Source organism: Notolepis coatsorum, assembly GCF_963971535.1.
Source record: "Notolepis coatsorum genome assembly, chromosome: 1".
NCBI classification, from domain to species: Eukaryota; Metazoa; Chordata; class Actinopteri; order Aulopiformes; family Paralepididae; genus Notolepis; species Notolepis coatsorum.
Genome location: NC_140165.1, coordinates 300,829,263 through 300,846,355, shown reverse-complemented (window position 1 = coordinate 300,846,355; position 17,093 = coordinate 300,829,263). Strand labels below are relative to the sequence as shown.

The following is a 17,093-nucleotide window of genomic DNA, read 5'->3' as shown; positions in this document are numbered from 1 at the left end:
TATAGACATTTATGACATACACAACATACATGACATTTATGGCATAGGGACATATAGGTATTTAGTACTGATACATTTGTGACATAAGCGGTATTCAAATATACAGTACTGTTACCCCTAGATCCTGACAGAGTATATACATATGATGGGGAGGGGACTGTACATTAGGAGGGGGTGGGTGGGTGGGAGGGAAATATACATACGGCGGGGAGGGAATATATACATGCGGTGGGGAGGAGACTGTCTATTAGGAGGTGGTGGGGGTTTTGGGCATTTACGGTGGCCAGTTTCGAATTGCAGCCTCCCGTAGGTGCTCTTTAAGAGCGGTTTTGAATGTGGGCAGGGATTCACATTCCTTTACAGCTTTGGGTAGGGCGTTCCACATTGTTGTGGCATAATTGCGAAACGTGTTTAGTCCCTTGTTTGAGCCGAATCTGGGTTTAACATGATTTGTTGAGCTTCCTCTGGTGTAGTGGTTGTGGTATTCACTGACCTTTGGGAAGTATTTTGACATGTACATGGGCACCCCGGTCGTATAGTGTATCTTGTAGACCAGGCCCATTGCAAGTTGCTGTACTCTGTCGTCTACTCTAAGCCATCCTAGGTTGTCAAAGTGGGCAGGGGTGAGGTGGGTTCTGGGGTTCAGGTCAAGTAGTAGTCTGACCAGTTTGTTTTGTGATGTTTGTAATTTTGTTTTAAGCGCCTTTGAGGTGCTTTGGTACCATGAGGTGCACGCATAGTCATAGTACCCTTGAATGAGTGCTCCTGCCAGAGTCTTCAGGGTATTCTTGTTTACCAGAGAGGAGATCCGGTACAAGAATCTAGTTCGTTGGTTGACTTTTTTTATTACATTGGATGCCATTTTGTCACAGGAAAGATTTGCCTCTAGGATGGAACCCAGGTAGGTAATTTCGTCTTTCCTTGTGACAATATTGTCACCCACTGTAACTGAGAAGCCGTCGGTCTTGCTGAGTTTGTTATTTGAACCGAAGAGAATGGACTCTGTTTTGCCCATGTGTAATGATAGTTTGTTATCAGCGAGCCATATGCAGATTTTGCCTAGTTCCGTGCTGAGGGTTTTTTCAACCTGCAACTTGTTCTTGTCAGAGACCAGCAGGGCTGAGTCGTCCGCAAACAGGAACAAGTTGCAGTCACAGGCTGACGACATGTCATTTGCATAAATTAGGAAGAGTAGCGGTCCTAGTCAAGAAGAAACATCACAATAAGTCAAGAACAAAACCAATAATATCTGTTCTTCTAGGGCCAGGTGCAGCGTACAGTGTTCATCCCACACTGTTATGATAAGTGCCTGACTTTTCTTCCTGTGTGCAAAACCTTGATGTATTTCAGGCTGAAAGCATCCTTCATGGGCTCGGGGCTCCCTTCACAGATTGTCTTCCGCTCTCTGTATCCATTGACTCGATCTCAATTTCTGTAAACTCACTGGACTTGGAGAAATAATTTACCACAACAATATATCATGAAACATGTCATGGTATACGCAAATAATCAAATTAAGTTGTTTATTGAGTTTATTAGGATCCCCATTAGCTGTTGCATTACAACAACTAGTCTTCCTGGGGTCCACACAAAACATAAAACATTACTACATTCGACAAGACGTTTACAGAACAGTAAATAAATAAAAAGAAAACTGATTTCCGAAGTCCATTTTCCTTCAAGCAGTGACTTTCATAATTTCCCATCATATACCACTTATTTTCTGATTTTCATTTCACTGGAAAGAAAATAATGATAACAATAACAATAATAATAATAATAATAATAATAATAATAATAATAATAATAATAATAATAATAATAATAATAATAATAATAATAATAATAATAATAATAATAATAATAATAATAATAACAATAGTTGCTTTATTGGGGCATTTGTTACAATGTACCAACCGAGCTTGCGCCACCCATTTCCCGCCAGCAGGGGAACCAGGACAGGCGGCGTGATGCTTCCCTCAAATTCCAATCTTTTGACTGATCGGTCCGGAGTCTTCCTACCTCCTAGAAGTCCCCCAACTTCCGCGGATCGGGTTTCAGCTGTGAAGCTCTCATGATCTTCACTGTGCGTGGGTTTGCGTAGCGGGTAGGACGCATCGGCCGAGTGGAAAAATACGGATTTTTTATTCTCTTCGATTACTGAAGAAAGAAGTTGCGTGGATTCATTACGTGAAGGACCACTGTATGTCGTCCAGACGGTAGGCTACCATCTTTGCACGGACACGGCTATACAGCCCACTATAATACTACAGTAACTGACGTTTTAAAAGCTCCTACTGGCAAATATGCAAATGTAATCCTATATAGTTCACAAGGGAAGAATGAATCCCTACGTTTGAGTTTGTCCAATTACAATTGCTGGACACACAGTGGTTAGTACAGTTCTTTATTGGGCTTTGTTGAACAATAGGATTAAAATAGATCCCGGTGGATTGTCTCCATGATTATTACATCCCGATTGCTTGGCTCAGCACAGTAATCTACAGTGTGTATCCCTCCTGGTCCTTCTGTTGTTAGACCTGTTGCTCTCTCCTCCCCTCCCCCTCTCCCCCCCACAGTATCCTTGGTTACCACAGATAACATTCGCTCGGCCCAATGTCTTTTCGTGCCTCGTCCATGAGCGTGCTTCCTCCCGTTCGAAGGGACCGTGTCATCGCCAAGCTCCCTCAGGTAAAGCTGCATGGAAAGTTTGGAAACAGGCAGACCTACAAGTGTTCAAGGTAGTACCGCTGTAGAATAGCGCACACATAACCTGACAAAGCCACGTTTCTCTCTGTTGCAGTGTTTCAGTAAAGAGGCTGCTCTGCACACCAAGGATGAGTTCAACAACAAAGTGCGGACTGCTTGCCAGGAGCAACGAACTGGCACAGTGGGGTGGGTACCATATAGATATCTATGGTGGGTATACTGCCTGGGCACAGCACAGAGCATTATTTAGGCGTACATTAGTATGACTAATAGCTAATGACTACAGCTCCCAGCCACCCCCCCCCATTAAGTCTGCCCCCACAGACTGAGTCTGGACTAGGAACCCCCCACGACACACACACACACCATCCCACAGACACACACTGCCACTTTACTTTACTCACTGCCACTTTACTTTTCTCAGTACTACTGCTGCTGCTAGGAATCATATTTGCACTAAGCTCACTTTAGCTCATTTGAATTAATTGTTTATATTGTACATATCTTGAAGTCCTGTATATTGTGTGTTTTTATATTGTGTCTCACATTTGAACGTTTTGTTGTTTATATTGTCTATGTCTATATCTTTTTATATACACCGTGGACATGAGGGACAACGTAATTAAAACGTTCTGTATGTCTTGCACAATAGAAAATAATAATGACAATAAAGGTGACTTTGACTTTGTTTTAACTTCAGAGTAAGACTTTTAAGTGGACGTGTGTCTTTTTTATCATGTTTGTTTGATCCTCTGTCTCCTTTTGTTTTAAGCAGGTTTAAAATCTCTAAGGTCATTTTTGTTGGTGACCTGTCCGTGGGGAAGACCTGTCTGATTAACAGGTGAGCGGAAACGCAAACACTGACTGACGCTTAATGTTTGACCACAGCACGAGCGAGAGAGCGGTTGTGTTAAAGGAACACATCGACTTTTTGGGAAATTAGCTTATTTGCCATCTACCCTGGAGTTAGACAAGCAGATATATACCCTTTTCTTCTCTGTGCATGCATTCGGCTTAAGGAACAGCCGCACCGTTAGCCTAGCTTAGTGTCATTCACTGGAAGTAGGTGTGCCAGTGTAGCCTACCCAACAGTCACAAAATACACTCCAAAACGTTCCTGTAAACATGTTGTGACCTGTGTAGTTACCACGTGGAGAAATAAAATAATTTGACATTTTAGTTTTCTAAGCAGATATACTCTGAACTATTTGTTGCCGAACCACTACTGCCTGGGCACAGTGATTTCATCACCCCAAAAGCCCAGTTTTTCCAAAAACAACAGGGCTTTTAGATGTAGATGGAAAATAAGCTAATTTCCCAAAAAGTTGGCATGTTCCTTTAAATATATAACTAGAATATAACTAAAACTGACTTCATTAGGATCAAAGAGACCATCTCACCTATGTTACCATGCATTGTGGCTTTTATTGGCCTTTTTTTATGTGGCAGAATGTTCTAATAACACACACTTTATGTCATTATTAGGTTCTGCAAGGACGCTTTCGATAAAAACTACAAGGCAACGATCGGTGTTGACTTTGAGATGGAGCGGTTTGAGGTGATGGGGGTGCCTTTTAGCCTACAGCTGTACGTCTAATGTGTTTATTATTATTATTATCATCATTATTATCATTATTCTTATGTGCTCAAGCTGGTAAATTGGGCCTCTTGTGCAAATGCTCACCAGTGTCTCTACTTCACAGGTGGGACACTGCAGGACAAGAGAGGTTCAAGTGCATCGCTTCTACATACTACAGAGGCGCCCAGAGTAACTAAGGAATACTTTATATTCATACTACAGAGGAGCCCAGAGTAACTAAGGAATACTTTATATTCATACTACAGAGGAGCCCAGAGTAACTAAGGAATACTTTATATTCATACTACAGAGGAGCCCAGAGTAACTAAGGACACTTTATATTCATACTACAGAGGAGCCCAGAGTAACTAAGGAATACTTTATATTCATACTATAGAGGAGCCCAGAGTAACTAAGGAATACTTTATATTCATACTATAGAGGAGCCCAGAGTAACTAAGGAATACTTTATATTCATACTACAGAGGAGCCCAGAGTAACTAAGGAATACTTTATATTCATACTACAGAGGAGCCCAGAGTAACTAATCACACTTTATATTCATACTACAGAGGCGCCCAGAGTAACTAAGGAATACTTTATATTCATACTACAGAGGAGCCCAGAGTAACTAAGGAATACTTTATATTCATACTACAGAGGAGCCCAGAGTAACTAAGGAATACTTTATATTCATACTACAGAGGCGCCCAGGGTAACTAAGGAATACTTTATATTCATACTACAGAGGAGCCCAGAGTAACTAAGGAATACTTTATATTCATACTACAGAGGAGCCCAGAGTAACTAAGGAATACTTTATATTCATACTATAGAGGAGCCCAGAGTAACTAAGGAATACTTTATATTCATACTACAGAGGAGCCCAGAGTAACTAAGGAATACTTTATATTCATACTACAGAGGAGCCCAGAGTAACTAAGGAATACTTTATATTCATACTACAGAGGAGCCCAGAGTAACTAAGGAATACTTTATATTCATACTACAGAGGCTCCCAGGGTAACTAAGGAATACTTTATATTCATACTACAGAGGCGCCCAGGGTAACTAAGGAATACTTTATATTCATACTACAGAGGAGCCCAGGGTAACTAAGGAATACTTTATATTCATACTACAGAGGAGCCCAGAGTAACTAAGGAATACTTTATATTCATACTACAGAGGAGCCCAGAGTAACTAAGGAATACTTTATATTCATACTACAGAGGAGCCCAGAGTAACTAAGGAATACTTTATATTCATACTACAGAGGAGCCCAGAGTAACTAAGGAATACTTTATATTCATACTACAGAGGAGCCCAGAGTAACTAAGGAATACTTTATATTCATACTACAGAGGCGCCCAGAGTAACTAAGGAATACTTTATATTCATACTACAGAGGAGCCCAGAGTAACTAAGGAATACTTTATATTCATACTACAGAGGAGCCCAGAGTAACTAAGGAATACTTTATATTCATACTACAGAGGCGCCCAGAGTAACTAAGGAATACTTTATATTCATACTACAGAGGAGCCCAGAGTAACTAAGGAATACTTTATATACATACTACAGAGGAGCCCAGAGTAACTAAGGAATACTTTATATTCATACTACAGAGGAGCCCAGAGTAACTAAGGAATACTTTATATACATACTACAGAGGAGCCCAGAGTAACTAAGGAATACTTTATATTCATACTACAGAGGAGCCCAGAGTAACTAAGGAATACTTTATATTCATACTACAGAGGAGCCCAGAGTAACTAAGGAATACTTTATATTCATACTACAGAGGAGCCCAGAGTAACTAAGGAATACTTTATATTCATACTACAGAGGAGCCCAGAGTAACTAAGGAATACTTTATATTCATACTACAGAGGAGCCCAGAGTAACTAAGGAATACTTTATATTCATACTACAGAGGAGCCCAGAGTAACTAAGGAATACTTTATATTCATACTACAGAGGAGCCCAGAGTAACTAAGGAATACTTTATATTCATACTACAGAGGAGCCCAGAGTAACAAGGAATACTTTATATTCATACTACAGAGGAGCCCAGAGTAACTAAGGAATACTTTATATTCATACTACAGAGGAGCCCAGAGTAACTAAGGAATACTTTATATTCATACTACAGAGGAGCCCAGAGTAACTAAGCACACTTTATATTCATACTACAGAGGCGCCCAGAGTAACTAAGGAATACTTTATATTCATACTACAGAGGAGCCCAGAGTAACTAAGGAATACTTTATATTCATACTACAGAGGAGCCCAGGGTAACTAAGCACACTTTATATTCATACTACAGAGGATCCCTGTCACACTTTATATTGGTAAATGGACTGCATTTATATAGTGCTTTTATCCAATTTATGCCTCACATTCACCCATTCACTCACACACCGATGGCTGAGGCAACCGTGCAATGTGCCAACCTGCTCATTTTGAGAGCTATTAAGGGTTAAGTGTCTTGCTCAAGGACACTTCAACATGCTGCCCGGAGGAGCGGGAATTTAACCAGAATTTAACCTTCCGATTACCAGACGACCGCTCTACCTCCTGAGGCACTGTCACCCCCCCACAGGGTAGGGCTGGGTGTAGGAACAGCGCTGGAGCTTGAGTAGGGCTGGGTGTAGGAAGGAACACATACTGGAGCTTGAGTAGGGCTGGATGTAGAAAACAATACGGCCATCAAGCTTCATCCTACAGAGGAGCCTGGGCTAACGAGAAGCACACTCAATTAATTCATTTCTACATTATGTTCTGCGTGCATGAGTTCACTTGATCACTTCCCCAGTCACAGCCGCCAAGCTGCAACGTCAGAATCATCAGCCACACTCTCCCAAAAACTGCAGTCCCCCGTTCCAAGCACAGATAAAGCACTAGCATACTTGTTACGTAATACACACAACGATCACATTCAGGGCAAATCTGTTTGTATAATATATTTTTTACGTTTGTTTTCTCTTCTTCTTTCAGCTGTGATCATCGTGTTCGATGTGAACGACGTGGCTTCCCTGGGCCACGCGAGGTAAACGTCACGTCTTACGAGGCTACGCCGCTGTCGCGTTTTTCACGTTGGTGCTCCTGAAGGCTTTATACTTACTATACACACTGTGTCTTGTTCTGTCCACAGGCAATGGCTTCAGGACGCCATGAAGGAGAACGACCCCACCAGTGTTCAGCTGTTCCTCGTCGGCACAAAGAAAGACCTTAGTGTATGTTCTGCTCACTCTGTAGAGACCTGTCAGGAGTAGGGATTCACCAGTAGCACCTTTTAGACCTTAGTGTATGTTCTGCTCACTCTGTAGAGACCTGTCAGGAGTAGGGATTCACCAGTAGCATTTTCCCACCACAGATACTGATTACAAGTGTTACACTTTTAAGAATAGCCTGACAAAATGTACTGACCTGATCCATTACTTTCACTGAAGGTTATAAATATATAACCTTTTTTCCCCCTTGTCAAAGACCCCCAAATTAGACTGCGGAGCCCCATTTGATAGAATCATCTGAGAAGATGTCAGAAATTATTAGTTTTAAGTCCATAATTGTCTATACTGTAGTTGGGGAGATATAACTGTGAAGTGAAACCTATGATCAGAAGAGTCGTTATCATAAAGTCTCATTCTTGTCATTGGGCTGTGACTTCTAGTCAGTGAAATAATAGTGAGATTTTGGATTTTTTTTCAAATTGCAATAATCTTTTTCTATGTCTTATGGATATGTTTGTAATAGTTGATATGTTCCTGTAGTGTGTCTTTACTCGAGGGACGGTCAAACTGGGATTCTCTGGAGTTATTCCTATTAGGAGTCATACCAGTAGCACAGAATCTGTGACTTTGAACCCAGCCCCCAGGAATGCATTCTCTCCCTCACTAAACCCCAAAAATGCATCATAGGAAGCCAGTTGATGGCGCACACGCACACTTAGAAATTGTAATACAGTACCGGTCTATAAGATTTCTCAATATGCGTGTTCAGGATTTTATATGCATTGGATATCATGTTTTAAATGGCTTTTCCGTTGCTGCTTCCCCAGTCTCCAGCACGGTACTTGCAGATCGAACAGGATGCTATTGAACTAGCCCAGGACATCAAGGCAGAGTACTGGGCCTTGTCATCGTTGACAGGTGAGCAAATGTCTGCAGATCTGTGTATTATTATTATTACATCATTGATTACATCTGCAATACTTCAAATTGACAGTCATAAGGTCCCCCCTGCATGTTTCTTGTACAGTTAACTCCTCTTGGAGACGTGGCTTTTGACTACAGATTGTTCGTCGTGCAGAACCTGTCACCAGAGCGCCCTTTTCACATTATTCCACTTCCATTTTAAACCCTTTCACTACCACACTATAGAAGGTTAACCCCTTCACCACCACATTGCAGACGGTTAACCTTCTGTTGTGTGGTAGTGAATGGTTAACCTTGTTGTGTGGTAGTGAAAGCATTAACCCTTCGTAGTGTGGTAGTGAAAGGGTTAACATGTAGTGTGGTAGTGAAAGCGTTAACCATTTGTAGTGTGGTAGTGAAAGGGTTAACCTTCTGTAGTGTGGTAGTGAAAGGGTTAACCCTTTGTTGTGTTGTAGTGAAAGCGTTAACCCTTTGTAATAATAATAATAATAATAATAATAATATCTTAAATTTATATAGCGCCTTTCAGGAGACCCAAGGCACTTAACAGGAGGGGGCAGCTAAGGGAGGGGAACAGGGAACAACATAAGAACAAAATAATAATCAAAAGGAAAGAAAGAAAGAAAAAAGGGAAATCAGGCAGTCATTTACAAATTTGGTGAAGATGTTGGTTTTGAGTTGGGATTTGAAGGAGTGCAGGGATGTAGCACTACAGCTGTTTGGAGGGAGTGAGTTCCAGAGGGTGGGTGCGGCAACAGAGAAGGCTCTGGGACCAACAGTCTGCATGTTGGTGGTGGGGATGGAGAGGAGACTGGAGTCAGAGGACCGCAGCCTCCGGGGCGGGATGTAGGGATGGAGGAGGTCAGCTAGGTACCGGGGGACAAGGGAGTGAAGGGCTTTGTAGGTGATGAGGAGGATCTTGAAATTGATGCAGGACTTGACTGGAAGTCAGAGTGGAGGTGGATGAGGGTGAGGGTGATGTGGTGCCAGCACTTGGTGCGGGTGAGAACCCTAGCAGCAGAATTTTGTACGTATTGTAACCTGTTTAGGGCATTGCTGGGTAGCCCTATGAGGACAGAGTTTGCGTAGTCAAGACGGGAGGTGACGAAAGCGTGAATGAGAGTCTCTGCTACAGAGTCGGGAGAGATGGCCGGAGTCTGGAAATGTTCCTGAGATGGAAAAAAAGCTGATTTGGTTATTGTTTTCATGTGGGAATGAAAGGAGAGGGTGGCGTCCAGTATGACACCCAGGTTGCAGACTTCTGGGGAAGGGTGGATTAGGCAGCCATCCACTTCAAGGAGGAGCTCTCCAACCTTCCGGAGCAGTGACTGCTTGGCCACAACCATGATAGTGAAAGGGTTAACCCTCTGTAGTGTGGTAGTGAATGGTTATCCTTCTATATAGTGTGGTAGTGAAAGCGTTAACCCTTTGTAGTGTGGCAGTGAAAGTGTTAACCCTTTGTAGCGTGGTAGTGAAAGTGTTAACCCTTTGTAGTGTGGTAGTGAAAGTGTTAACCCTTTGTAGTGAAAGCTGTAACCCTTTGTAGTGTGGTAGTGAAAGGGTTAACCGTGTGGTAGTGAAAGCATTAACCCTTTGTAGTGTGGTAGTGAAAGGGTTAACGTGTTAAAAACACATGTGGAGGGGATCTTTAATCACTTCATGATAAATCATGATCTTAACATGTTTCTTTGTCGTAAAACGCAGGGGAAAACGTCACAGAGTTTTTCTTCCGCATTGCATCGCTGGCCTTCGAGGCCAATGTTCTTGCCGAGTTGGAGAAAAGTGGATCGAGGCACATCGGCGGAGACGTCATTAGTGAGTATAAGCACAACAATCTACTCACTATACAGCTTTCTCTTGACCCCTGTAATCATGAACACAGAGTTTGATACCCGGCTATTCCTTTGTTTCAGAAATTACCAGCAATTCAAATAACGTGTACACGACATCAAAGAGGAAACAGCCAAAGTGCTGCCAGTGAGGACGAACACTCGGCTCTCGAGTCAAGCGTTACGGTACGAAAACCAAATAAGAATGTCCTCTGTGGAGAAAGGGGAGAATCCGTGGCCTCTATCCAAAATGGGATCTTGTGGTCAAGAGTGGGAGGAAGTATTGTAGAGTTAACTTTCTGGGACGTTTTGAATTCGTTTTTTTCTCTCCCCTGGCCCAGAAACAATTCTCTGCTGCTGGATGTGGATTCCTGTGGTGACGCTCATTTTAGCCTGTCCAGTGTCGTGACACAGCCGTTCTGTATTAAAAAGAAATTACTGCTGTGGTAGAACCAGAATTCCAGAGGACAACTGTGGACGTTTCAGAAAAGACTTAAAGGTGCACTATGTAGTTTTGTGAGAGTCAGAGAAGTGAATCATCTCTAAGGTATAGTTTCACAACTGAATAAACAAACTCCTCAGAGGAAAATTGGATCCCCGGAGCTAGAAAGCTACCTGAAAAGTTACACTTTCATTGTTGTCGTTTACAAAGGCGGGGCCTGCTATTTTGTTAACAAACATATTCTAGGCTTCACAGTGCCTTAAAATTATTTAGTTTTCATTCATTACACAAGATAGAATAATTACAAAGAATTACAGTAAATGTTGTTTGCAGGCTCTGCAAACAAACCCCCTCCTCCAAAACTGCATAGTGCACCTTTAATCGGAGGAATGTCTGGATGGGTATTCAGCCCATCATTAAATGAAACCTTGAAGGAGCATATAAGTCCCTTTTTTTGTATAGTTGTATAGTCAATCAAACTCATCTGGAGTGTGATTGTTGTACATCATCTGAAAGCACACAACCTCTACTGTGTTTAAAGGAACAATCCGTGATCGCCAATATGGTACCAAATGGTCATTGAATGGATTGAAGTGATTTGTTTCAGTTTATTGTATGAGCATTTGTTACAAGGACTGATAGCACGTGACAGCTGTGGGTTTTACCTACATGTAATGTTTTGAAGCTGAGAATGGTTTGTTTACATGTGTACTACTAGGGCTGTACCGAATAGTTCAAAGCTTCATTCATAATGTTGACATTCGAATTCTAAATCAACATTCAAATATATATTTTTTTTAATATAAAAAATAAATGCATGAGTCTATTCATTCTGTTTAAAGTTAAACCAATGGGGTTTTTCTTCACAGTTGCAGATAAAGATGATGCTACACTAATATAGTATTATACTATTATAGTATATGACTCGTCATAAATTTTTTAACTAAAACATCTATCAATGTTGTAGCCTATCTGCATCCGCTTGGCGCTCCATCAAGACGTCACCATCACTTTCGTACCAACTGTGCCCTTATTGGATTATTTATGTTGATGAAACTGACGAGTTATATTCATTAAAGAAAGTTGATTTAATAAAAATTTTAAAAATACTAATTTAATCAGATGAATCACTTTATTCAAATTGAGGATTTAGTTTGAGAATTATTATATATATTTTTTTATAATTATGTCATAAAATATGACGACAGACATTCAAAGCTTCATTCGAAAACTTCAATATAGAAGCTTTTAATGTTAAAAAAAAAAAAAAAAAAAAAGACATTCGGTACAGCCCTAATGTGTACTACTTGTAAACATACGAGTAAAACAGACGTGTATTTTTTTTTGTCATGATAGGATAAAAGAAAGTTCTAAAAATCGTATTTGTCATCTACAAGACAAACCCTTAAAGGAAACATGAATATACCCATTTGTTTACATTTAACTTGGGCATCTTGATGAGTAATGTAGTCGTGTAGATGGTGAAATAAATCCCGGATTGTAGCTTTAACTATACACAGCAGGTAATGAGGTTTCAAAACACCACTCTTCTGAGAACATCAAATGGACCTATATGGTTCTTCATCTGAAGGATTCAAATATAAAATTTTGTTGACGTTATGTTTTTTTAAATTTAATTTTATAACGACTTTTGCACAATAATGCTCTGTAGAGAAACTCATTCCATAGTTGGGATGGTTGCTAAGGTATGGTAAGGTTGTGTTTACATAGCCCTTTTATACCACCATAGCTGCATTGAAAATGAAAGAGATTAGCTAGTCTTTTGTACATTTCTTATTTCTATATCGACAGTATATGCATTAGTGTTACTTCTTTGACTATCAATTACTTATGGTACATAGAACCACTGACTTACCTCGTATTATCCATCCTGATCAGAGTCAAATGTGTAAGAAACAATTAATAAATAAAAAAGGTTGAAAAATAAAGACGTGAAATGTTTCGTGTATAAATGTATTTATTCTCATAATTTGTAAAATTGTCATATTTATTATTTCAATGTCTTCAATGTATAAATTCAATAAAATACAAATGAACAACCACATAGCGGTGAGCTACATTTGTTGGAAAAGTTAACCGATTAAATACACATATCGTTCAGTTACGTTCACACAGTGTGTTATTGTCAAAATAGATAAAGCAGCTTGTCATATTTGACAGAGAAATTACTAAAATAAAAATCAATCATAAAAAGTCTACACAATATAAACATCACATGCTGTATCGAAGGTAGTAGTAGTGTGGCTTGCAATTCATTCTAATTTCTTACAAATTGCGCATGCTCGTATTGTGCTTGTTTCAGCGTCACATGCTTTTAAAAGAGTCGAGATGCTGTTGGTCGATTTGGCTCTGAAGCTCCTCTGGGATGCAGTGAGAGCATTTGTAATTGTCCTTAAGCCACTTCCCTCCCTCGCTGTTCTCAATGGCTACGGCAGCTACACCTGCAGTTAAAGAGGGGCAATTTTACCATTATGTGCGCCGCATTAAAGGTACAATCTGTCATCCAAATGTAAACAAATAGGGCCCCACCCACTGAAAGCCAAATCGTGGGATTGGGGAGATTTTGTTCGTCATTCTCAAATTCATTGAGAGTTCTAGTATGTAGTGTATGCTGCTCTAAACCTGAGTTTTAATGTGTTTTGAAAGTTTTGATTTACATTCCTGTCCCCCAGTCTCCCCCATCCCTCCCCTCCCTTCATCCCTCCCTCCCTCCTGTCACCTGGCGCGACGATGTCTTGTTTACTACTCGATGTTGTTGCTGCCGACTATCGCATATGGCGTCTCAGGCATTCTGTAGATGACATGTGTTAACAAATGTACATGTCTGTTGAATTTATGCTGTGCCGTTGTTACTGTAAAAAATTTAATGATTGTGATTATTAATGAGACGTTGAGCTGTATGTGTGTGTCATTGTAATTTCCCCAAGGGGATTAATAAAGTAATATCTTATCTTATCTTATTTGTTTGTAAACATTGGCAAAATATTTACCTGGATTTTGAGTTATGAACGTTAGAAAAGGCTTATTTTCCATCTTTAAAGGAACACGGCAACTTTTGGCGAAATTTGCTTATTTACCATCTACCCTGGAGTTAGACAAGCAGATGCATACCCTTTTCTTTTTCCCCGTTCTAATCCATCATCCGGATCATTCTGTGTCCCTGGATCGTTTGCCTACGTTGGAATTGCAATGCCGAATATCACCAGGTGGCAGTATCGCCTACCTTTTAACTCTGATAGAAACCTGAAACATGTTTATGTAACGATCACATAGTTCTGTGTTTTACCGGATGTAAAACATGCTCGACAAACAATCACAGTTTTAAGTTAAAACGTTTGTGAAGGCACATGTGTACATGGTATACCTTTGATTTGGGAGTATTTGGGGTTTCAGGGGATCAACCAGAACGGTTTGGACTTATTGCATATAACGTGTTTTATCTCGCGATCTATGGATAAATACTACAACTACAATGTGTAGAAACAAACGCTTTTTTCCATGTTGGACTACAAGTAGTGTGTCAAATGAGCCACACCATGTCTCCACATCTCACACACAGCTCTGCAAACATCGTGAAACATTGCGAAAATGACCATTTTAAGCTGGCGTGAAGCGTCAGAGATGGGGACAGTTTATGGCGCTGAATGAGTTAAAAATAGACATTTTCGTTTTCTAAGCAGATATATACTCGGAACTATTTTTTGCCAAACCGCTGCTGCCTGGGCGCAGTGATTTCACGCACATAGAAGCTGTGGCTAAACATCTATGTGTGTTGGAATCTATGTTCAGAGCAAGTAGCCATAGCTTCAACCGGTCCGGATCTTTAGTCGCTAGGTACTAACTTAGTCACATTGGTTTGATTGACAGAAGTTACAACAGGGCTTTTGAGGTGATGAAATCACTGCACCCAGGCAGCAGTGGTTTGGGGGGAAAAAATTCAGAGTCAAACTATCTGCTTAGAAAACGAAAATGTCTAATAATTTTTTTTCTCCACATGGTAAATACACAGGTCACACAACATGTTTACAGGAACGTTTTGGAGTTGTATTTGGTGAATGTTGGGAACTAGGCTACCGCTACACTGGCACACCTACTTCCAGTGAATGATGTTAAGCTAGGCTAACGGTGTGGCTGTTCCCTAAGCCAAATGCATGCACAGAGAAGAAAAGGGGTTATCTGCTTGTCTAACTCCAGGGTAGAGGGTAAATAAGCGAATTTCCCCAAAAGTTGGCGTGTTCCTTTAAGGCAAAACGCTTCACAAATCTATGTCCATACAGCCAAAATTTCAAGTTGATTCAGTGTAGGCATAATATACAATAGGTCCACTATTATAGATGTACTGACCTACAACAGTGGCCCCCTGCTTCTCTACCAGTTGGATCGCAGCCTTCATAGTGCCCCCTGTCTCTATCCACTGGTCCACTATTAGTACCCGGTCACCTGCAGGAAAGACATGCAGAGTGGTCATTTGTTGGACCTTGATTGCACAGCACGCATTGAGTAGAAGGACAAAAGACCTGTGGAGGAGCTCTGTGGGTGGGCACAGTCTATCTATGGGCACAGTCAGCAGCAGTTGACACTGTTCAACACTAGGGGGCAGTATGTTACAGGAAATGATGGGGAGTAACATGAGTGTAACACACTGACCACAGCGGCTACATCTGCTTGGAAATGGTTTACAGCTTCTGTGAGATAATCAGTCATTTTAGGTTTCACCCTCACTTTGCAGCACAGTCCGTGTCCAAACATTTACTAAAGGCTGGAAACACATTCACCAACGAGAATACATGCCGATTGCAGAAATTGTGTGTTCCATTTTCTAAGGAGAAATAGATGAAGTTAAGACTAACCTGGTTTTAAGACATCCAGGCGAACTTCCATGGTCTTCTCTCTACCCGAGTAGTCACTGTATGGTTGACTTTGGGTTTCTACACACAGGTGTCCTGCTTTGCGTATAGCCAGAAAGCCCTTTCTAAGAGTGGTGGCAACACATGATCCTGATAACGAGAAAAGTACATTTGAAAGCTAGCATTCATTCCCTCATCAACCCACACCAATACGCTATTCTTCTCTGAGTGACCTCAACCATATTTTCTTTTTAGATGGGCCAGCGACGTCATTAACTCACGTTGTCACTCATTCAATCAATCAGTTATTCATTAAACTACTCAAGGGTTAGCCACTCTGCCCCTTGTGGCAGCTCACAGGCATGGCATGACACATTGCTCCAGTCTATGACATAATGTGTCCTTGATCTTTTTGAACTGGCAGAGAAATATGTTGTCTATCAATTCACACATTTTCAGATCATGTTACACAACCTGTTCAGAGTTGTAAATGAAACATTTCACATGTCAATTAGAAACACTGTCGCTGCTGATAAAACTATTTCACATTGCATTTTACCCACTGCTATTTATTGCCTAGTTGGAACTGTACATATCCATTTTGTTATTTAAATTTGATATAGTCTAATATCTACATCCTGTTATCTGCACTGCACACTTTTTTTTAGAACTGTATATAGTAATTTTTATTTGTCATATTCTATCTTGTTTTATATTTATTTATATTATTGGATGCTGCTATGGTTGAGGAACCACAACAAAATTAATGTCACTCTTTTTTTGCTGTAAGGTACTGAATGACGTGACAATAAAGGAATCTGAATCTAAATTTAGCATTTCTGCCAGTAGATTGGGTTTCCTGTGTGTAACATAGTTGCAGCTTTAAATAAAGTTGTACGCAATGAGACTCCCACATATCAAAACATGGTTGCTTCTGTGTTCTGACATACTTTTTAGCTTTCTACAAATCAGTTCACTTGTCTTTACCAAGAATGAATCCCATTGCATCTATGCCAGCCACCAGGTCAATGGTGTCATTCCGGAATGGACTGAGAAGGTCTTTGACGCAGTCTGCTAGAGCCTGGATCCAGTACAAAAGCAGTATGAACTAGAGTGACAGAATGCTAGCGAATAAGTTTATCTTCATGAATTAGAATCTAGATAACCCATGCTATAATAAAAACATTTAATCCACAAAATGGATGCATATTGGTGCACAATCAACTTAAGAGTATATAACTATACTTTGATGTGTGCATTATACAGTATTCTGATGCAGAAATGAGGAGAGATCACTTGTACCTGTGAGTTACAGTAGAGCCTTGATGGGTCCAGCCAGGCAAACGTTGGTCCTTTAGTGTTGGGCGCCATTAGAGAAAGGTACCAGCCTCTCTCCCCACTTTTTGGAGCAGCGAGCGTGTCCATTCTCTGGCAAAACTTGTCTGCTCAGCTAGAGATAAACTGGGGTCTGCGCTCTGAATCAGCAAGCCACCCTTATTGGGTTCC

At 40.6% G+C, this 17,093-nt stretch overlaps 2 protein-coding genes across 3 annotated transcripts; one reads left to right on the top strand and one right to left on the bottom strand.

The window, feature by feature from the left end:
* Nucleotides 1–2,069: 2,069 nt before the first annotated feature.
* Nucleotides 2,070–12,991, top strand: rab34a (RAB34, member RAS oncogene family a). Of its 2 annotated transcripts, none has more exons than XM_084322886.1 (11): nt 2,070–2,219; nt 2,580–2,691; nt 2,804–2,895; nt 3,485–3,550; nt 4,195–4,296; nt 4,413–4,477; nt 7,289–7,340; nt 7,446–7,527; nt 8,352–8,442; nt 10,153–10,263; nt 10,362–12,991. In XM_084322886.1, the coding sequence occupies exons 2-11, from the start codon at nt 2,617–2,619 to the stop codon at nt 10,427–10,429; spliced, it is 804 nt and encodes a 267-aa protein (XP_084179012.1). In that variant the 5' UTR covers nt 2,070–2,219; nt 2,580–2,616; the 3' UTR covers nt 10,430–12,991. The 2 variants fall into 2 exon arrangements, with proteins under 2 accessions (XP_084179012.1, XP_084179011.1); XM_084322885.1 differs by having other exon boundaries at nt 2,804–2,919.
* A 22-nt stretch (nt 12,992–13,013) lies between these two features.
* LOC311235451 (adenine phosphoribosyltransferase) lies at nt 13,014–17,012 on the bottom strand (the record flags this gene model as incomplete). Its single annotated transcript, XM_084322912.1, has 5 exons — nt 13,014–13,181; nt 15,085–15,180; nt 15,591–15,737; nt 16,575–16,668; nt 16,890–17,012. 5 exons carry the CDS (start codon nt 17,010–17,012, stop codon nt 13,045–13,047), a joined length of 597 nt encoding a protein of 198 aa, XP_084179038.1. The 3' UTR covers nt 13,014–13,044.
* Between the last annotated feature and the right edge of the window lie 81 nt (nt 17,013–17,093).